This window comes from Vigna unguiculata, chromosome 9, assembly GCF_004118075.2.
Source record: "Vigna unguiculata cultivar IT97K-499-35 chromosome 9, ASM411807v1, whole genome shotgun sequence".
NCBI classification, from domain to species: Eukaryota; Viridiplantae; Streptophyta; class Magnoliopsida; order Fabales; family Fabaceae; genus Vigna; species Vigna unguiculata.
The window spans coordinates 9,781,962-9,806,352 of record NC_040287.1 but is presented as its reverse complement, the minus strand read 5'-3'; the positions used below and the strand labels follow the sequence as shown (position 1 = coordinate 9,806,352).

The 24,391-nt window shown below is 34.5% G+C and overlaps 1 protein-coding gene across 1 annotated transcript; it reads right to left on the bottom strand.

Annotated features, from left to right (window-relative positions):
- Positions 1-22,079: 22,079 nt before the first annotated feature.
- Positions 22,080-23,549, bottom strand: LOC114196302 (protein JINGUBANG-like). Its single transcript, XM_028086904.1, has one exon. The coding sequence runs from the start codon at positions 23,482-23,484 to the stop codon at positions 22,288-22,290; it is 1,197 nt and encodes a 398-aa protein (XP_027942705.1). The 5' UTR covers positions 23,485-23,549; the 3' UTR covers positions 22,080-22,287.
- Positions 23,550-24,391: the final 842 nt, after the last annotated feature.

Below are 24,391 nucleotides of genomic sequence, written 5' to 3'. Positions count from 1 at the left end.
GGTGCCTTATTAAAAACTCCCTGGCCAAAATCCTCCTTGGGGAAAAATGCCAAGTGAGAAAAAAGGGTACACCCAGGGTTACAAGTGTTCGTTACAACAGTCTAACTAAAATAGAATTTTAGATGAGATACATTCTCTTTATATCTCTTCTCCTTATATTTGTTCGGTATCCTTCTTTCTTGCACTGTTGTCCATTCTCCAAATTAGATCTCCTTTTACAAATAATCGTGGGCACAGGTTGGCGTTGTATCTCTTGGCCTCCCTTTGTTTAATCGCCATGTTACGAATTTGTCCTTTGTCTCTTAATTCAGGTAATAGGTCGAGGTGGGTACACATATTCTTCTAGTTCTGGCCTGGATCGTATACTTGGCGACGTAGAGAAGGTTCGCCAATTTCAACCAGTGTCATTACTTCTGTGCCGTATACTAAGCTGAAGGAGTTCGTTTGTAGCGGACTGGGGGGTGCATCTGTAGGCCCAAAGTACTTCCAACAAATCTTTCGGCCATCAACCCTTGGTGTCGACCAAGCATTTTTGCAATTTGACTAGTATGACTTTGTTGGCAGCTTCAGCTTGGCCATTGGTTTGCGAATGCTCTACAAAGTTGGTGATGTGTTTGATTTCGAGGCTGGTGTAAAATTTAGCGAGCTCCTTGTCTATGAATTGTCGACCATTGTCGGTTTTGATGGTGTGCGGCACGCCATAACGGCATATAATATCTTTCCAGACGAACTACTGGACAGGTTGTACTGTGATAGTGGCAAATGGTTTAGCTTCTATCCATTTGGTAAAGTAGTTGATACCTATTTCGCTAAAGGACATGGGGAGAGTATGGAACGGAGTTGTTCTTGCTTTTAATGGATGAGGTTATCATGTTTCTGACATGGTATGTATTTTTTGACAAAGTTGTGGCAGTCCGCCTCCATGGTTGGCCAAAAGTAGTCAACTCGGAGTATTCTGTTGGTCATGGTTCGTGCGTCGAAATGGTATCCGCATATTCCTTCATGGAGTTCCCTCGTTACGTATTGAGCTTATTCTGTTGTAACACATTTGAGCAGTGGTTGACCGTACGCTCGCTTGTATAATTTGTCACCTATCATCGTGTACCTTGCAGCTTTAGCCAGCCAGCCTTTGTCAATATTGGGTGGGGGGTTGCCGGTTTTGAGGTATTGGATGTACGTGGCTGTCCAGTTTTCAGTGTGGTCTAGGTTAAGGCAGATGTTTGTTATAGATGGTGCAGATAATGTTTGTTGTTGTAGGAATCTATGCCTGCTCTTTAGCTTAGTGCTTGCTAGTTTAGATAGGATATCGGCTCTAACATTTTCACTTCTCGGGATGTGCTGGACGCATACACGGTTGAAGACAGATTGTATGACATTGCGGACCAGGTGATAGTATTGCAGACGAGTGACATCTTTGATTTGGAATTCATTGTTGAGATGGCCTACAGTGAGCTTGGAATCAGTCTTGCATATAAGTGTTTTGACGTCGACTTCGCGTGTGAGAGATAGGCTGGCGAGGATGGCTTCGTATTCAGCTTGATTATTGGAAGTTTTGAAGGCGAAATGGAGGGATTTTTCAATGAGGATATCGTTGGGGCCTTCCAGGACGATGTCGGCGCTTGCGTCCTTTGGATTTGAGGAACCGTCTACATAAAGTGTCCATTGGTCCTCCTTAGAGGTATGTTGAAGGTCGTTAACGAAGTCGAGCAGGCATTGGCTTTGATGGGACCGTGTGATTCATAACGGATGTTGAATTCAGATAGTTCCACGACCCAGGACAGCATTCGGCCGGCAAGGTCAGGCTCATGGAGGATTTTTTGGATGGGATAGTCGGTCTTGACAATGATGTTATGATTTTAAAGTAAGGGCGTATGCGTCTTGCTGCATGCACTAGGGAGGGTGCTAGCTTTTCCACTATTTGGTATCTGGTTTCTGGATCTTGCAAAGTTCGATTGACGAAGTATACTAGATGTTGGACGCCAACAATTTCTTGGACCAGGGTGGCGCTAATTGTGTGATCTATTGCGGTGATGTATACTAAGAGTGGTTGGTGGATATCTGGTTTATGGAGGATAGGTGGAGATGTGACGGTGGTTTTGAGATTTTGGAAAACTTTTTCGCATTCGTCGTTCCAAGAGAACTTCGCGAATTTTTTGAGTAGCTGGATGATGGGTTGGATTTGTTCGACTAGTTTCGGGAGGAATTTGGATAGGGCAGTTAGACGGTCTATCAAACACTGAACCTCTTCGATACTGTTGGGGCTTCGCATTTCGATGATAGCAGCGCACTTTTCAGGGTTTGCTTCAATGTCGCGCTGTGTGAGCATGAAGCCTAAGAATTTGCCATGGCCAACGCCGAAGACGCACTTTTCAGGGTTAAGTCTGAGGTTGTATTGTCATAGCATGGAAAATATTGTGGACAAGTCTTGAAGCGATTTGCATTCGTTTGTAGTATGGCCATTATTTATGTGGTATCGACAGTACTTGGTCATGTCGGCATTAGGGGGTTAGATGTTTTGCGAGGTGGTGGGATGAGATCGGCGTGAAGGGCTTCATCAAGAAGTCAAGATCTAGGATGCTTAGCGGGGCGTATCTGGTGAAGCATGGTTGGTTAGGTTCTCTAGGTCTAGAGCCAGGTCGTGGAGGTGGTTTATCTGTGCCGATGGTTGAGGGGGTGTAGTCATTGCAGAATTTTGTATGGAGGTTTTGCATTTCTTCCATGCAGATGTAGTCCGTAGTACACAGCTTGAGTTTCTGCATGGAGGTCGGCGATGGAGGTAGATGTTATTAGCGAATGGTCCTAGTTTGAGGGTGAGAGCCATACATTGCAAGATCATTTCTTGCGTGAGGTTGGGTGTGCAGAGGGCGGCTTTGCTGAAATGATCTATAAAGGCGTGCAACGTCTCGTTCTTGTTTGACGCTGAGGAGGGATAGGGGTGTAGCCTGATGAGGGCGGCTGTCGGTGAAATGTGTCGTAAACATGTGGGAAAGTGTGTCAAAATAGGCAATGGAGTATGACGGAAGGGTGGTGAACTGTAAGACCCGTGAAAATTTATTAATTAAATAATTAATTAATTAATTAATGCGGGTAGAAAGAGCCTTTAGGGCATTAATTATTGTTTGATGTGACATGGAAAAGTACTAGCTTAAGTGGTTGAGAGTACTTTGATTGTGTGAGAGGACTTGGGTTCGAGTCCTATGTGTGCCAATTATGTGTTGTTGTTTTATTATTGATTTTTAATAATATGTATGAGTATGAAATTGGTATTGTAAGCTTATCATGATTGGAGTGTATCACGAAACATGATTAGTTGAATTGGTTATGCATTTGAATGGTGACTAAGTGGTCATGGGTTCAAACTTGGTTAGGAATGAAATTGGAACTTTATTTTTTTTAAAAGTGTAGTTTTGGAGGGAATATGAGAGGGCAAAAGAAAACTTAGAAGGGGAAGCCAAGAGGGGCTGTAAAACATACTATAATGACCCTAAATGAGAATTAAACACACTAAAAAGCCAATTTCGTTTTAGTTTTAAAACCTATCATAAAGACACCTATAAAAGCCAAATTTTAGGTAGAGGGAAGGGTTTTTGGCAGTGCGGTGAACTGGTGTGGAGAGGAGAACGAAATTAGGGTGTGCAAAGGGGTGGAGGCAAAAGCAATGTGAATCAAGGGTCCTGTCTTTCTCAAATTTGATCACTAATTCCAGGTTAGAGGAGCTGATCTTAATTCTCGTGTTGTTATTTAGGTGTATGAATTGGATAAATTGTTTGTCATGGAATTCGTGTGGTATGTACTGTAATTGTGAATTGGTTGGCTTGACATTTGGGGTGCAAAGCCTTTTATGCTTATATTGGGTATAATGAGGGTTTTGGTATGGAATTGGGTAAGGATGACTCAATCTCAAATTGGGATAATATGAATGGATGGAATAACATGTTTGATGTTTGCTAGCCATTGTTTTATGCTGGGCAATGATCGAATTCTGTTTTGGTATGTTTTGTTCTGTGAATTGGGCAAGGTTGGGGTGAATTGGGTGCGTGAATAGACTTGAAACCCTGCAAGTCTCGCCCAAGCGGGTCCACCTCGCCTAACCGAGAGTTGCAGAGTATCACTTTGGGTTCTGGTTGGTGGTTCTCGCCCAGGCGACCAGGAAAAGGGTTGAGCGACATAGTCTCTCGCTCAGGTGAGAGGCAGTCGCCTAAGCGAGGTCGCGAGGAAACCTGGGAGTTTTGGGTGCGACATCTCGCCCAGGCGAGAGGTTTTGAGTTCTGAGTGATGGACACTCTCGCCTAGGCGAGAGTGGCTCGCCTAAGCGAGTTCTCGAAGTGCATTGGTGATTTTTTTATCGATTACTCGTCTAGGCGAGGTCTGTGTGTTGTTTTGAGCGAAGGTGTGACTCGCCCAGGCGAGAGGATCTCGCCTATGCGAGATAACGTGATGTAGCCACTGTTTTAAGCTCGCTCAGGCGAGGTGAACTAGCCTAAGCGAGGCTGAGGGCTTAGCTTGGGCAAGAGTCCCTGGCTTAAGCGAGTTTATGCGAATTTCCATGTTCGTGTGTGCTTGTGTGTGTGATTTGGCTACTTTATCCTAAGTATAGGAAGTATATGCATGTGGTGTGGTGTTTAGGCTTGAAGGACTAAGTCCAATAGGGGTCTTAGATGTGCTTGATGGTTGGACACATGATGGGCATGGAATTGGTTGAGTTCTCGTCGGCTACTAATGGGCGAGGAGTCTTTGGTATGGTGATTACATGTGTCGGGCGCACGATGGGCAAGGAACTGTTATGTTCCCGTCGGCTACTATTGGGTGAGGAGTCCATAGTATGGTGATTGCGTGCGTGCCAGAGTCCAAGTTGAGGAGGCTTGGATGATTTACTATAGACGAGGAGTTTGTAGGGCAGGACTATGAGCAAGATAGGCTCATAGGGTTGGACCACGAATGAGTTAGTTTCGTGGGAGCACAGTGAAGTCCCAAGACCTAGTTCATGTATATGACTCATGAAGGACTATGAGGTCATGGTTGGGTAATTTGAAAATCATGAAATTTTAGTTATGTTATTTTGGGAAGGGTGGCATATTTATTTCATGTATCTGTTTATATATATTGTGCATAGCTCACCCTTTCTGTGTGTGTGGCGATGATCGGATAACTCGTTATCCGGGAGCAGATGATTTGATAGGTGGGCCAGGAGATGCATAAACTCAGAGCGAGGGATAGCAGGGGATTTTGTCTAGATGTTTATTATTTTGATTTTGAGATAAATATATAATCCTTTGGGAGCCATGTGAATATTATTTTTAATTTTATAAATTATGGACTCCTGTTTTTACTACATGTATATTAAAGTTTTAAATTATCCGTGTTTGTTTGGGAAATGGTATTATATTAAATGAGGCATTTATTTTTATTTCCTATCTTAATTATTAAATATTAGTAATATTTCTTATGGATGTTACATGAACCATTCAAGGGCAAGGCCTTTGAGGATGGTGGGAAAAACTATGCAAAAAATGGCGTCGTGGGATGTATAGAGGGTGACGTAGGTTATGTATATTTTTAGGTGCTCATCGGGGTCAGTTTCTCCCGTATAACGGTCTAGTGTGAAGGGTTCCCACTGGGCTAGGAGAGGTGTGTTGGTGATAGTGTCAATGAAAGGGTGGCAACGTCTGGGTGGTTGGGATGGTAATGGGTATGGTGGGATTGGATGGTGGATAAGGGTAGCAAAGGTAGTGGTGAAGTGATGAGGGGGGACATGGGTTGTGGGAAGGGTGGCAACAGGGGTGGTTGTTGCGGGGTGGTTGGGGGTGTTGGATGATGAATGTTTGTGTGGTGGGTAGAGATGATGGGTGTTTGTTGAGTGGTGGTGAAGGTGTGCGGGGTGGGGTTGTACTCGCTTTCTTCCTCATTGGGTTAGTAGGCCAGGGACTTGGGGACTTCTGACGATTCCTTGCCTTTCCTTTTCTGGGTAGGGTAGGGTCAGCCTCGATCCTCCTCTTCAGTCTCGAGTTCTCTTGTTGAAGCGCTTCCATCTCATCAGCATTGCGCTTTCTCAGGTCAACGAGTTCTTGTTGCATCTTGGCTTGACCTTCAAAGATGGCGGCCAAGTCCGGTGTGACGTTAGTAGGTGTTGTAACATCCCGTCAGGATATTACGGATTTATAAATAAAATAAAAGAAATAAATAAATAACAGCGCATTTAATAATACCTCATTTTCCCAAAACGCGGGAAAATTTAAAATTTATTAAATGAGCAAATAAAGTTCATAATCCATCTGTTCCAAAATTAAAGAAACAATGTTATAAAATCACCCATCAGGGTTTACAACTGTTTCCAAAAGAAATAAAGAAACATAAAATTCCCCAACTCGAACCCCTCTCCGCGACTAAGCTCCACCTGAGCCACCTGCATCAACAACATCTACTCCGTGTACCGCGTACACGATCATCGCCAAACACACGCAGATAGGGTGAGCTTAACAGATAAATCATATATATATTACAAATATGTATATGTTCACATACACACGTATTACCATACATAACTTGAACTTTCCACATTATTCTATACTTTAATTCCTACCATCTGACTCCCAATCAGATTATTCGTGTTCTACATCATCTAAGGATTACTTCAAGGTGACTTGCTGCCATATCTATCGACCACAACCGATAGAGCATGTGCGGGAAAACATGCTACAGATCATACACCATAACGCCAGGTAGAGTTCCCATATACGAACATAGTCCGTATCGTCTCAAGACTACCAAACTCGTCAGCCAACAACTGAGGAGGGCAATCTATCTGGACCCATCCGTACTGGCCACAACTAGCACACTCACACCGGCAACACTCGCCAACCCGAGCCAAAACTCAAGGGTTCCTCGTGTTCATCCGCCATCCCGAGCCACAACTCAAGAAATGTTATTCCAAGCCAGAACTCAAGGAATACCACGTGCTTAACCCCTATCCCGAGCCACAACTCAAGGGATACGTTTTGAGCCACAACTCAAGGAATACCAGCAACCTCACCTTTAAAGCACCACTAGACGCCTTGTAGATCACAAATACACAATCAAAATTTAAGTTGCAGCAGTATAAATCGCCTAGCAGGGGACACGTGCCGCCAGGTGCTGCCAACTTCCAGACCGCCAGGCGCCAAGCGCCTCAAAACACATAATCCTAGTCACCATCGCCTGGCAGTTAAGTCGCCACCGCCCGGCGCCAACGCTCCTAAACATCATTGTTGTTGCTCCGTTCGCCTGGCGGAATCTCCCTCTCCGCCAGGCACCACTCACTCCAGAGCCACTTGTGTATTGGCTATCGCCTGGCGGTCTCAACCCTGCCGCCAGGCGCCATATCAGTAAGTTACACAATACTATCTTTAGATTGCTCAACCATAATACACCATGACTCAATTCACCCAACTTCATTACGTAATTTCCTTCTAATCCTCTTACACTCACTCCCAATAGTTAACCCATTACATAAATTCTAGACTTTCATTTGGGTTCGCTAACCTGACTTATAAGAGGGTAATCTGGTTTAACTCTATTATTTATCACATGAGACGTACCCTTAGCATTTCCTACCTCTATTACCCTCTGATTTATCCAGCTATGAATACAATAATACTAGGGTCAATATCTCTCACCATTTCAATTACTATCTTTGCTCTCAGGACCCAAAGCTAACATTATCAATTAACCTTAAGGTTTCCCCATTCAATCGTTATTACCCAACACAAAACTCTGATTTATCGAACCTCAAATTCATTAGTGTGACATTAATTTTTATCCTACACAACCATTACACCTCTTGCAGTTTGCATCTTATCCTTCCCTTCTTTCCAAGTTATATAATCTCCTCCCATACTCTCTCCTCACATCTTTCCTCTTCGCCCTCCAACTTGCTTCCCAATACAGCTACCACCCTCACTGTTTCACGCGACCACTCACCTAAGTCTCACTGCCGCGGAGCTTGCCGCCAGGCGGCACAAAGAATTCTGGGCATTTCCCAATCTCACAGCCCCTGCGAAATGATCCCCCTTCAAATTTGAAGGCTCTCTTATCCCCTTCGCAACCCATTTTCTCCAAGAACCTGATGTTAATGTCACCCTGCACTACATAGTCTAATTTCCAACAAACCAGTTACATTATAATTAACTTTTGTAATCCTAATTCTACCAATTTGCTAATACCCAAACGCAAACCATTTCCTTACACTGTTTCATAACATTAAACCTTACTCTTCGCTGTAGTTCAATGACAATCAAGTTAAAACATCTCTTAACTACTACCCTAGTGTATTCCTTAATCAATTCCCTCCAGGATGCCCAAAATCACAGAAAATCAAGCTACACAAACTTGCATCGCCTGACAAAAATTCATCACCGCCAGGCAGTTCAACAGAGAACCCAGAAACAAGGTTATAGATTCGTGTCGCCTGGCGGACAGGGCTTCATCGCCAGGCGGTTCCTTCAGGAACCCAGAAAACACTCACACGGGCATGCGCCGCCTGGCGGCTATGTAGAGCCCGCCAGGCAGTTTCTGGAAATTTTCCAGAAATTCGAATTTCACAAAGTTAACAGTGATTATGTATCCAGGCTATCATATTATTCATGAAATTAAATAATAAAACAATCAGAAACTGAGTCCAGCTCCCCTAACCTGGATCCTTTCGCTAAGAATTGGTTTGCCTTGAAGAACTCCAATGATCACCACGTTCCCTCCTCTATTGGTGTGCTCTCACTTGACTCCAAGACCTCACTCTACCTCACCTATCTCTCTGATTTTCGTGCCTAATTTTCTGGTATACTCCCAGCTTTTCAAAAACCCTAACTTTAAGTCAAAACCTTCTTTTTAAAGGGTGTCTAAAACGATGTTAATTACCATACTCGAAAATTAAGTTATAATTGGGTTGTTAAATGCAATTTACCACATCCTTATGGCCATTTTCCAGCCACCTCTCTGCTGCCCACTCTAGGGTTTTTTTCCCAACCTTTCATATTTAATTCCAAGCCAAAACACCAAAAAAAAAAAGAATTAAAGTTTAATATAAGTTCTCCAAGGCTTGAACCCATAACCATGCAATTGTTACACCAATATCAACCATCATGCCAATTCATGTTTCATGTTAACAATCATAATTCAGATATCATATCATACCAGAACATGATTTCACAGATTTATATAATAAAATAATAACACAAAAATTAGCATACACAAGACTCAAACCCAAGTCCTCTCAGACAATTAAAGTACTCTCAACCACTTGAGCTAGTACTTTTCCACATCATACCAACCATAATTTAATGTCATAATTATTTCCACTCCCGCATCTATTAATTAATTAATTAATTAAATTCTACGGGTCTTACAGGTGCAGTAGGGCTTGTCTCGGGGTGCTTCACAATTCCAGCTCTGCTGCGGGTGGAGACCATTCTCGATAGTGTGCGAATTGCTTAGTAAGGTATCACTTCGTGCCCCACGGTGGGCGCCAATTGTTCCTGCAAAGACAAATAAGAGATGTTAGAGATACAAATATTGCCTTACCTCAATCCTCAACCTCTCGAGTTAGCTCCATCTCGACTTGCATACGCCATCTACTAGTGCATGCGGTTTGGACCCTTGAGGGGTTACCTGTGGAGAGGGCTCCGACGATCAAGTCAACAAAAGGGCTCTCAAAAACTCAAATCTCTGATCAAGGGATTAATGAAAGTGTACCTTTAATTGTTGAGGTCCATGTGTATTTATAGAGTCATTAATTATGTCTACCCTTCTTATGGGCTGGGCCATTGTTTGGGTCCTAGATGGGCCTGGGCTTGGCCTAGGCCCCATGTTAGTGTTTGTTGGTACCAGGGCCCTGTCTGCAACATTCTAAGTTTGGTGTTATCAACAAATGACATCTTATCTTTTGAAGTAGGCGGGCTGGGCCACTATGTGTTTCCGCTTGACCGATTACTTACTTGATAATTTCATTTATGGGGTTATGTGTAGGCGGGCTTGGTCGTGCAGTTTTCTTGGTCCGCCTAGGTGCAGTACATCATGTATACTTGATTTTTTTTCTAAACCTATAAAAGTTAATTTATTAGCATAAAACATAATAACTTCTACAAACAGAATAACTCGGTCAACCACGAGTTGCACCATCGCTAATGCAGGAAAGGGTTTTTACATCGGTTGTTTTGGCTATTATACCTTGATTCAAAAACCGAGGCATATCTAAATGAGAAAAGGGATGGACTGTTTGCCTCAACTATCAACTGAGACATAAACTTCAATCTTAGGTCTCAGATATAGAGAACCAAAGCGTAAGACTATTAATAAATAATAAAGCAAAAGAATAATAGGAACCTCGGAGTGTGAAAGTTTGAACAACAATATAGATGACAATGTTGGACGCATTTTGGAGAGCTAATCAATCCCACCACAATATAACGGTACATGGACACCAATGGCAACAAAATAAAAAACTCAAACTTTACAACAAAACAACTCAAGAAAGACATATGAACTCCGCCAAAAACACAAGAAAATTCGAAACAAACACTCACCAGAGTTAGATGTTGAGTGGCGGCGTGGCATAATTCTTCATTTACGTGGTGGAGAATGGAGATTGGGAAGAATAATGGAGAACAACGCAAAGAAGTAAACAAAAAAGTGAAGCCTCTACAATTTTTGCAAAATTTAACCCTAGGCAAAGTTTTAGACCTCGATTATTAAAAAAAAAAACTAAAGTATTAAATACAATTAGCTTCAATTTTGCTAATAACCAAGGCCTAAATCTCTGTGTAAAAAAAAATAGATAAAAGGAGTTCCAATTTTAAAATTTTAGCAAACTTATAACCTTAGTTCTAAAACAACCAAAACATATAGTAGTATAGATCTTGCTTCTCGAGCAACCGAGCGTAAAATAAAATAATTAAAAAAAGAGTGACAATTTTGAAAATTTCCCAAACTACATATTTTTTGTTGCTTTGGAATCAAAACATGTGTTCGAATAGGCTACGGGTATGCCAGCAACTCAGATTTATAAGTTCACAAAAAATTCAAATTTGTTATCACGGTGATTTATATGCTTTGTTTTCCTTAAAACCAAAATATATCACCCAAATTAAAAAGAGCAAATCTGCACTATGTATCAATATTTACTTTGGCTCAACCAACATCTAAAAACCTTCAAAGAACTTATATATGGCTAGTAGCTTTCCCCAACACAACACTGATATGAAAAAATTGCTATCCAAATTATGTAAGTCATAACAACTAATCTAATTACTTATAAACTAATTTTAAATCAATAATAATCAATAGCTAAAACTTTAATAGCAAAAGATCAATTTATTCTCTAATTCACAAAATAATTATAATTTTTTTTATTAATAATAAGATTGTTTTAGATAACAATAATTTTTAATTTATAAAATGTTGTTTAACTTAGTCAATATAATGATTAATTATAAAACTCATATTTTCTGCTAATTTTATTTTAATTTTTTTTTTTAGAAAATACTTATAAATTTTGTTATGAAACAAAATTTGCAGAAAATTGCTACCAAGTTTTTTGCAAAATATTTTGTATAAAACATTTTTCACAACAAATTTTATAGAAAATATTTGCGAATTTTATAATTTTGTAGGAAATAATTATCCAAAAAAAGTTACCTGTCAATCAAGATCCCGAGAAAAATTAGCAGTTTTTCTTGCAAATTCTTTTAACAAATTTACAAAAAAAAAAAAATTCATGTAATATAATATGAGAATTTTTAGTAGTTATATAATAATTTACTTGTATTTTGTGTTTTTTTAAGATTTTTATTTATGATTAAATTATTTTATTTTGTAATTATTTAATATTATATAAAATTGGTGGCTGCTAAAAAACTACACTGATTAATCAATTGATAATTGATATTAGTTTAATTAACGTTAACGACATGTGGTACTTGATCAAGAATATGAATAATTGAGTGAAGGAAGCTATACTGAATTAAAATTGACAGCTTAAACAATGATATATATAACAAAAGGGTTCGATAAATATATGATGGAAGTAATTTTCATTGTTAGCTGAACAAAAGGGTTAACTGATGTGGATGAGGTCAATTTGAACGTTTAAAGCCTTATCAAAATTGTAGGTGATGATATACATAACTATGTGCCAACATTAGAAAATTCGCTGGCTTAATGAAATTTAATTTCAGAGATAAATGCTTTATAGATTAATCAATTTTGATAATGAAATATATATGGAGAGCATGCATTGATTTTAGGAGTTGTTTCGGAAAATTATGAAAATATGTAAAACAAGCAAAATCGGTATTTTTTTTATTTTCAATATATAGAAAAAAAAATACTTACGATTTGAACGAAAATTTCCACAACTTTTTCTAAAAGAAATTTTTCATAAAGGAAATAATGAAACATTTCTCACAATATTTCTTACGGATTTCTCTTTATTGTTCCACAACTGTTTTCCTAACAAAATCTGCAGAAGTGACTTTCTGTTTCCTCACAATTATTCAAGTTATCAAAGTTGCCATACTTTTTTCTTTTTTTTTTGTTAAAATAAAATAATCAAATCTGCCAACTTTCAGAGTTAAAAAAGAATAGTATGTTTAATAATATAATTTAAACAATCAATTTATAAAATTATAAACAAAACAAACACCAATCACATTTAATAACTTTCGGATAATGTTTTGTGACAAATTATTATAAAGACATAATTATGAGAAATTAAATTTGGCCTATTTAAACAAAAAATTTAAAGAATGAAAATAAATTATATATATATATATATATATATATATATATATATATATATATATATATATATATATATATATATATATATATATCCAATAGAGTTATTTTTCTATTTTGTTCCTTTTTTAACCATGCTTTCCTGGCTCATTCCCAAACATATCCAACATGAATTATCACAAAGTTCTTGAATTGTGCCTTCCTCAAAAGCTGACATGACTTGCTTACCCTTTCTTTCTAGAACCGGATAGTTATAAAGTCTCTAAGTTAGAAAAAATATTTTCTAAGTAATACTATTCAGTGTCCAATATTTCCAACAAATATGAATCATTGAAGATTTAATTGAATCTATTTGTAAGGGAAAAAAAAGTCAAAACTAGAAAGTCACAATCCCACGATATAGCCTTCTTTTTGAAAATAAAATAAATTAATTACTATCATAATCATAAATTGAAATTAGTCCAGGATTAGGGATCACAAATAAAATCATTCATCTAGATATTATTCAAATACATCCCATTTACTTAAGATTCAAACAACTATAGTTAGGAAATTTTATATTAATTTTTTGAAACTTATTAAAGGAATATATTCTCAAATATGAGAATATCCGATGAGAAAGAAGGGATCAAATTATAGAAAAACTTATTTAAAATGACTTTCATATCAAATACAACTTCAAAACTATAATTTTTTTAAAGAGAAACATACAAAGAGATTTTAATACTAAATTATATATACTTTGTTATATTAGTGACAATGATTAAATATATAAATTTTGAGTAGGGCTCTTCAAAAAATTTTGTCAAGATCCGTCACTAGGTATAGGTATGAGAAATACCTGACTCTTTCAATTGGGTACGGAGATGGGGATGGGATGTAGGTATCCACCCCATCTATGTCCCCATATCTGCTATGATACTCATCCACGCCATATTTCGTTCTATTTAAATTATTAAAGTACTTAGTCATGAAATTCATTCACATCTTCAAGATATTTGTTGGTCTTATCACAGCCTTTATACAATGTTCAATATGTCAATTAAATATTTTTTATGTCTCACACTTCAACATTTCTCATCTTTTTTAATATTTTTATTTATCGTATATTTTCTTCTCACATGATAATGTTTAACACTCTCAATTTAAATGTTCAATAACATAAATCTTTTATTTACTAGGTAATATAAAAAAATTATATTTTTTATTCTATTATTATTCATTTTTGTTTCATTTGAAAAAATCTTTTGTTTTGCTAAAACAATTTTTATTATCTTTCAATCATTTAATTTGTCCATGTTGATCGAGAATTGTATTTGTAGCTATTGTTGTTTTACTTGTTTGTCTGTCTCCAATAATTAATTCTCGTTGGCCCCGTCCTGTATATGGGATCATCGAATCAATAACAATAAGTTCTGTTTGGAGAGGCACACATACCGAACGTCTTGAAATAATACAGCGAGTGGAAAATTCTATTAATCGAGATTCGAAGCCGAAATTTCTCCTCAACCGTCAATTGGTTTAGTTAGAGCATTTATAACACGACTCAAATAAACTTCACTTACATGTATCTGAGCAATTCTTCATGTTGCTTTTACTGAACTTCTCTCTTGTATCACCAAACCATCACCCATTAATACAACACCAACATTTTTTGATTCCAAATTCAAAGTAATGCCTATAATACCTTCTTCAAATTCAACCAATTCACCTGTCATTACTTCATCAAGACAATAAATACGTGCAATACAATCACCTACTTGAAGTACGGTACCTGTATTTACAATTTTTTACTTACGAATTATATTGCTCAATGCGTTCACGAATAATTTTACTAATTTCATATGCATGAATGGTTACCATGAAAGGTATTTTTTTGTTTTATCATATCTTTAATTATACATTTGTTTTTCTTTGTGCAATTTGATTAAATTGTCTCTCAAATTATTTCTAAGATACACATTTGATCATTTTTTTAATATTTTTATTTATTTTTATTTTTATTATGTAGAATATATTTTAATATTTTTTATACAAATATTTTTATTTTCTAACTCATTATCATACATGTAATTTTATTAATATAATTCTATAAATAAATTTTATTTATTATAATATAATAATTTAATTAAATTGTCATGAATTTTTTTTATCACCTTCAAACATATATTGAAGTTCAAAAAATAAAATATTTATATTAAATTTCTATTATTATTAGTTTAATTTTGTTCTTTGTGTGATTTTTTATCAAGTGATGTATTATAACTTTTATTAGTGCATAAAAAAAGTATTATAATTTAAAAAGTTGAAGTAAACAAACATTTAAAATATTTTTTATTTGAATATTTGTTTTCTTTTAATATTTTTTTAAAAAATATTTAAAATTTTATCAACTAGGTTTCACTAACGTTCGTAAATTTAATTGATTCTTATAAAATTTTATTTGGTATCTCATTTCAAATATATACAATTATACTTTTTTAAAATATTTAATATCGAAGAAACAACTCTCCTCTTAATATTGAATATTTGATAATATTATACTTCCTTTACTGTAATTTTGTATTATTTTATAAAAATTAATTAATTGATATTGATACAGTAAGAAAACAGGTATGAGTACGGGTACGAATATAAATAGGGACGGAACTACATTGTGACATAGGGGAGCCACGGCTCCCCCAATTTTTTTTTTTGAATTTTTTTATATATATTTATATATTTTTTAAAATTATATTTATATATTATTTATATTAAGTTTATAGTACGAAAAATTATAATAAGAGATAAAATAAAAAAATTTAATGGAGACATTGCTTTATAAAAAAAGATTAGGATTTTTATTTCTGGCTATAAGATCTTTCCACCATATAAATTATCATGAAAGTGTATGAAAAGAAATAAATACAAAGAGATAGATTGAAAAATAGAGGTTGAGAGACACATAGATTGAGATTGAAGTATACATTCTTGCATGATTTCTCACATATCAAGGTTAGTATCTTATTATGATTTATGTATATTAAATTTATTATTCTTTTTAAGATGTTTCTCCCAAATTAAGTTTATCTCAAATTAATATAAATCCTAATTATGATTTTTGGGATTCTTTTATGAGATTGGTACGAACCCTAATTATAATTTTTCCCAAATTTTAGGGATTTTGTGTTTTTCGTTGCCTATGGTAATTTTTTTAAGTTTTGAATTTATACCATGTTGCTTATTTAATTAAAGTGGTATGAGTTTTGTTATGTTTTGCACTATGATAATTGTGATTTGTGAATATAAATTTTATTTTTTCTAGATAGGCGAGGGGTGATAAATTTATATTAGAAAGATTATGATAAAAAAATAAAAAAAATTGATTCTTTTTTTTAAAGAGGAAGGTATGTGATAAAGATGAAAAAAAATTCTTATCTAAAATGGTATTCATGGTTTGGTATCATGATATAATAGTGAATGATAGTAATATTTTTTTTGAATTCTACTATTATGTGTGCTTGTTTTAAGCAAAGGAAATGAAGAGAAACGATGAAGAGCATTTTTTTTCTAAGTAAAAACAAATTATATATAACAAATCTAATTTGGCACCCCTATATTTTTTATCCAAGTTCCGCCACTGAGTATAAACCTATTATCCGATAAGGGTAGAGATGATGATAAAACAAAATTTTGATACCCACTAAATTTGAGTAAGGAAATAGATATAAGATAGTGAAAATCGTCCCAACTCTGCCCATTGTCATCCCTACCTAAATTAATACCAAAGGATAATTCAAATAGTCTTATAAGAAAAGGGAACATATAATCTAAATATCACAATTTAAATTATAGTATAAATACAAACTTACTAATATTAAAAAAATAAAAGTAGTTCTATAATTAGATCTAGCTTAACCTTTTCCTACCACTTATAACATATATTCAAGCAAAATTTATCACTTATAAACTTCCACATGTCTAATAAAACTATCCATCAAACTAAATGTTTGCTCAAATATATAGTTCCCTTTCTTAAAAGAAATAATTAATTTATATTTTATATTATATTTTAAATAATTAAAATATTCCAGGATAACTATTAACCCATATGAATGATAATGATATTTTTTAAATAAAATTAATTTTACTAAAAGAATTACAAAGAAATTATATATTTATATAACTAGAAGTATTTAAATAATACATATTTTTGAAACATAGTTAATAATTTAAATATTTAAATAGAAAAATGTTTTAAATTAAATGAAGCTAAAACATACACATATAAAATAAAATTATTAGATTAATGTGTCCTTTGAAATTTGACATAAACTCACGTTATCTTTGGACAGTACTAAAAAAACTCACATTTCTTGTCAATTTTGTTTTAAAAATTTTTTCGTAGGAAATAATTACAAATTTTGTTGTGAAAAAAAATTGCAAAAAATTGCTACCAATATTTTTGTAAAATATTTTGTATAAAACACTTTTCACAACAAATTTTGTAGGAAATACTTGTAAATTTATAATTTTGTAAGAAATTATTACCCACGAAGGAATTACCTACCAATTAAGATTCTTAGGAAAAATGGAAAAAAAAAAGTCTTTTCTTGCAAATTATTTTAACAAATTTGCAAGAAAAATCCTATGTAATATGAGAATTTCTAGTAGTGGAAATTTAACCTTAACTCATGGCAATAATGAAGATCAATTTTTTTTAGGGATAGTTACATAATGGAGCATGGTCCAACTGTGTTGTTCTTGATAGGTTTATCAAGTTTCTTCTATCTTAAAGTTTATGATTGATTAGATGAACTATGAATCTTGTACACTCTATTTGATATAGTGAAAATCTTCTAGCTCAGGTTGCTAGAGATAAACTGAATGTAGATTCTGTGAAATCGAACCAATATAATATTGTTGTGTTTTGTTCTTTCTCTCATTATCGTTGGTTATTTTGACATGTATAAAAATTCTAAATCCTAAGCATCACATACACCCTATTTATTGATTCAAATGTTTCTGAAAATGTTTTTCGAAATCTAAAAACAATAAATCTTTTAAAAACAACCAATTCACTCCCTCTTGGTTGTGAAATATTGAGTTGCACCTACTGTAACAGTCTTTCATCATTTATTCAGGACACTCTGCTTGGGGGTGGGTGCCTTGGTTGCTTCTAGTCATAACAAACCACCTTTTCTTGTATATTTCTATGGTTTTGCTGGGAAGATCTCAAAATTAACCTAGGAAGCTCTGACATGCCATAAAAATGGTGCCTCCATGTCTGACTCTCGTACCAGACACAGACACGTGCATGACGTGCATGCGACACCGCGTCAAACGTGTTTTATTGGGCCAGACACGATCCTGCTAGGGGAAACGCCAGAGAAGACACGACCTAGCCCATGAAGATGTTGAAGTTGACACCATGGATGGAGTCGTAGTGGTTCGATCTGAGTATTGAAAGAAAAAAACATGTGAAGGCACTGGTGAAGCCTCCGGTAATGACTGTTGTTACGACGATGACCTAACTGGACAGAGATGGTGAAGAGGCGGCACTTGGTGCTACTGGTTTTTCTATTTGAGTCGTTTGAGTCGTGAAGAAGACAAAGAGAAATTGAAGCTTCTGATTTCTTTTAATAAGTTAATTTTTCTAGGTCCTTTAAGTGAGATACCTTGAGATATTCGTCAGAAGACATAGAACACGGTGAACATGGTTGTGGCCATGTTGTATGGAATCAAAGGATGGATTTCCTTTGAGGTGTTTGTGATAAATGTATGTGTTTATATAATTGTTTATTTTGTTAGCTAACCCTATATGCTTGTGTTTATATAATTGTACCTAGTGAGAACTTACATACAAATATCTTGTTGTGTTAATACTTGGCAAGTCTTATATGATTTGCTTCAACATGTACTACGAAAAAAATTAAATAGTCAAAGCCCAAACCAAATGGTGGATCCCTTATTAACCAAATATACTAAAATATTTTACTACGAAATGGTCAAAGTTTAAAACAAACTTTGGAACCTTTGACGTCTATTTTATCAACAAAATTTACCAATGGATTACTAAAAAATTTAATTACCCACAAATTTTACAAATGAAATCACTACCGATGAAAATATTGATTAGTAATAAAAAATTTAAAATTTGTTAGTATGTTTTATCAGCAAATCCATTTTATCAATGATTTTTTATCCATTAATAAATACGAAATTTCTTGTGATGGCTAACAAAAAAGAGAATTATGTTGATCAATCAATTTTTTTTTTATATTTGAACAATTTGGTACTTTGATGTAATTATTGAATGTTATGCTGATCAATCAATGAAACAAACAATTTGTTAATTTGTAGTGTTATAATTCTTTATAGATTTTAAACTGCAATGATGAATAATTTTATCCATTAGTAAATACAAAATTTCTTGTGATGGCTAACAAAAAAATGAATTATGTTAGATCAATCAATTTTTTTTTTATATTTGAACATTTTGGTACTTTAATGTAATTATCTAATGTTATGTTGATCAATCAATGAAACAAACAATTTGTTAATTTGTAGTGTTATAATTCTTTATATATTTTAAACTGCAATGATGAATAATTTTATACTACATAATATGTATTATACATTTATTAAGTATAATAATCTTCTAAAAGTGATTAAAAACTATAGAATAATATTATTAGTGATTGATATAGTGACTAAAAAAGAGGTCACTGAATTATTGAGAAATTAGTGACTAAATCGGTCATTGATTTCAGTCACTAAATTGACCATTAAATCGGTCACTCTTTTGGTCACTAATCAGTCATTGTTTTAGTCACCAAATCGATCACTATTTTAACCACTAAATCGATCACCATTCATCAGTGACCAAGGAAATAGTGATCGATATGGTTTGTTACTAAATCGACCACTACTTTCATCAGTGAAATCACTTACTAATTTAGTGACCGAAATTTCTGTCACTTTTTTCTATTTTTCTAGCGTGAATTTGGATTTGGTTTCCAGTTTGCTAGCTTTGAATGACATATTCAATTGAGATATATTTACATTTGAGATCTTTAGTCTACTTTCGAAGAGTACCAATATACTTTTATTTATTGTTTTAATTTTACCTATAGACCAAACCAAAGGAAATACTCAATAGTATTTCACAACACATTATCGAGAGAATCCTAATGACCTGCATATATAAAAATGAAAAACATTTTATTTGTGTCAATACATTAACTTTACCGATCGATTTATTGTTTAATATAAATGTCGGTCTTATTAAAAGAAATTTTCACCAGCAATATTAAAATTACTTACCACTCTATATCTATCGATAATAATTCGTCAAAAGATAAATTTCAAAGGTTTTTTTTTTCTTAATAATATTTCATTGATAATGGATAACTTTCTTGTAGTGAATAAAGTATGAGACTTTTTTTAAGAACATTGGACCTTGTTATCACAAGTTGTATAATAAATAAGAAAGTTTTAAAAGTTACATTTAGTTACCCCTAAACACACTTACCTCTAGTTTTTCTTTAAAAATCTTTTAAAGACTTCTACACTGAAAAAAAAATGAACAATTGGATTTATCGACAAAATAAAATTCTTAGTCGATAAATTTTATTAAAAGATAGGAAAATTCATCGGTTGTCAAAACTAAGGTAGAACTTTAGTGCCTATTAATATAATTAAAGTTCTGAATTGTTGATAAATCCATTAAATATGCTAATAAATTTTGTTTTGCAGACAGTTATTTTCTATCTATAAAATCAATAGATATAAATCTACAAATAAATATTTTTTCCATCAATTAAATTTCATCGATAATATATTAATATCTTGTATTGTAAGTAATAAAATATTGATTATAAAATAAGTACAAGTAATTATTAATTTAATCTATTACATAAAAACTTATAAATATCTTCTAGTTATTCCATTTTAATCTCTTTCTAAAAAAAATAATAATAACAAAAACTGGTCCTTTAGCAGCTATATATTAGATCCAGGGTACTAAAACGTGCCAAATCTTATTGTCGCAGTCAAATAAAAATTCTGAATGAGTTAGATTATATATGTATCTAATTTAATAATTATGTATGAGTTTGTTTTGTTGATTATATATGAATTTAATAGATGTTCTCTTTTTAAACGTGAGATATTGGACTTTGTTTTTTCAATTTATAAACTAAACATGTATTTAACTTGATATTGTTGGTTAGATTGACTTGTTGAGAGTGGACGATGTCATACATGTTGTGTATTAGTAAATTGGTAATTATGTAGGTGTTCGTCATTTGTTAGTACAGATAAATACTCAATTGAATAGATGTTATTATTTTGTTATATATAGTTTGTCTTATTCGTGCAGTAAAATGGAAAAATGTCCAAAATACTGGGATTATGTTGCCAATTTTACATCTAACTTTACTGTCTTTTTTTCTTTTTTTTTTTTTTTGTATGGATTATCCCAAGTATGTTAAAAGCAAAAGCTTTCAAAGCTAAGGGTTAAGTTCTTCAAGTTTCAACTATACACTTATAAAACAACTGATGACTTAAGCTTGTTAACTTATTGAAAAGTTTTAGCTTCATAAATAAAATAATCATAGTTACAGTTTTTATTAATGGTTATATTTGGTGCTAAATGTACCTTTTTTTACTATAGTTATAGTACGAAGTCCAATATCTAAGTTGTCTAAACTGATTATTTAATTATTTCCTGCTAAATTAACTTTAATACAAGTGATTTTAAAGATTATGCTTCTAAATAGTAAAATTCAAGACTTCGGTACAATTTCAGAGAAAATTGTCAAAATTTAGTATTGATAAAAAATTATTAAAATTTAGTAATCAAAAAGTTATTTTCCTTATAATTAATTAAAATATTAAAAGAATTTTATTTATTTATAATTTCATGATATTTGTAAATTCAATTGACTATACATTATATATATACATATATATATATATATATATATATATATATATTCTCATTATATATCTTTAATTCAATAAATATATTATTATTATATATATATATATATGTGTGTTAACTACTAATTTAGAATTTGAGTTAATATTAAAATTTAAAATATAAAAAATGGAACATGTGTAATGAAATAATGTAAATTAGCAGAGATAATAGTAATAATAATAATAATATAATGTCATGGCACTTGATAATTTCTGGTGTTTCAGGGGTCTAACCCAAATTGAGAGTGATCTGCTTAACACATTAAAACAACTTACGTCACTTCACAATAATAGTGAGAGTATATACTAATGTGCCGCTTAACGAAGTCAAAACTGAAACAGATATCAAATTATTGTCGGCCGAACAATGGCCAGCTCAATAAAATATTTGGCTTTATTTATTTCCACACACAACACAAACATCTTTTAGTCAAAGGAGGGGCAAAGGGGAGAGATCGTATACAGTTCATATGATCAACAAAAAATTAGGGTGAACAAAACAAAAAGGCTAAATTGCCCTTTACAAAACAGAAGGAACAGGATCATGGGTCCTATGATTCAGATAGAAGGAACCAAAATCTGCCAAACCTTAATGTCGCAGTCCAAACCGCCACTGTAGACAAGAAAAGATGTCTGGGAGTGCGACGGGTTACAGTGGTCAAGCACGGCAGTTAAACACTTGATCGAACCACCGTGTCCTTCCAAAACAGCTAAACAAGAATACTGTGCATGAAAGCCTCGCCAAATTCTTATCGTTTTATCAGCAGAGCCACTGCACACCAAATCACCCGCAACAGCCAAACACAAAATGGATTTTGTATGGCCCCTCAACGCACCCACCAACCCCATTCTCTCTCCCTTTTTCTCCCAAACCAACACCGATCTATCGCATGCACCCGAATACAAATGCCTCTCGTCACTGCTCAGAGCCAAAGCATTCACCCCGGAATTGTGCTTCTCCAAACACTCCACCAGCGTGTGTTTTCTTTCCCCTTCCTCCTTCCTCCACACCTTGATTCTCTTGTCTGCTGATCCCGTGTACACGCGCCCGTCGTAAGAAACCGCCACCGCGTTTATGGCGTCGTCGTGTGCGTTCGTCACAGACTCCACACACGCGAAGTCCTTCGTTCTCCACATTTTTATGCTCCTGTCCCACGAAACGGAGTACAGCAAGGTCCCGTCTTTCGACAGGGCGAGCGCGGACACGGTGTCCACGTGATGAACCCACGTGCACTTCTTGTGCCTTCGGATTTGGACATGGTTCTTCGGGATCAGAACCTTCGAGGCGCGGTCTCCGAGAGTGGGGAGTGTGGCCACGTGCGTGTATTTTTTATGCTCGTCAACGTCATGTTCGTGTTTGGTGTCGCTGATTTTCCAGACGCGGATTTTGTGGTCTTGGTGGGCGCTGAAGAGTTTGTTGGATTGAATAATCAAGGACTTAACGGCGCCGTTTCCGGCGAGAATGGTGTTTTGAGGGTGGGAGCTGAGAGGGGTGCGGTTCCAGGACCTGATTTCCCTGTCGGAGGAGCCCGTGTAAAGGAATTTGCCGGAGAGGGTTAGGGAGGAGATGTGGGAGGTGTGGCCCTTGAGGGTGGTGAGGCACTGGTGGAAGGTGGCGGCGGCGGCGGTGGTGGTGGAAGGGTTGAGAGATGGAACTGAGATAAGGCTGCGCTGTGAAGAGAGGGATGTTGAGGGTGGTTGATGGTGGGAGGAGTGAGAAGAGGAAGCGAAGCTATATGATGGAGGGTATTCCATGATTCACATGCTAAGGTAAGGTGAGTGAGTGAGTGTGAAAATGGTGTGGCAGATAGCGAAATCAGATATTATTATATATAGCCATCATCAATCTACACCATAGAGGACGAGAGAAAAAAGAACAGAAAAGGTGAAGGGTGAAAGTGATACATTTAATACAACAAATCTAATAGGTTTTAATAAATTTTTATAAAGCTAATGTTTTATTAATATTTTTATATGACAGTGCATGTGATGAAATTAAAAAGGAAGAAAAAAAAAGCATAGATAGAGGACAAAAGTGTTGGATGTTAACAATTTTTAAACTTATATCAGTTCAAAATTAATTCTAAAAATTTACCCTAAATTAATCTAACTCGTATTCCATCATCGTTGTAGACCTCCCAGTATGAAACCAAATATATATATATATATATATATATATATATATATATATATATATATATATATATATATGTACGTGGAGGCCATAGAAGAATAAGTTGCTAGTTATAGTTATACTGTTCCTGTGGGGTCTGCAGGGGACATGTGAGGAGCAAGATTAGACCTGAATTGATTAAGGTGTGATTTGAACTCATTACGCATACTAATTAAAAGGGTAATCATGGGAAGTAGATCTTAATCAAATTAAGCTTGGATCTATTTCCCAAGTGTCTTTCCCAATCGGCCTTTCTAAAGTTGAGTTGATGGAAATTCGTGCCAAGTTGAGTTCAACTTTTATGCTCGTCTACTTGGATTATCTCACAAATTTGGGTGAGGCCACTTGGAAGAAAACTCACCTTTTTAAGTATATTAAACAATTAAATTCTTCTTCGTATAATTAGATCTCAGAAGCAAGTATAGTATTATAGATTTTTTGGGTTCCCAACTAAAAGCATAATAATTAAGTGATTGAATTCAGAGGTCA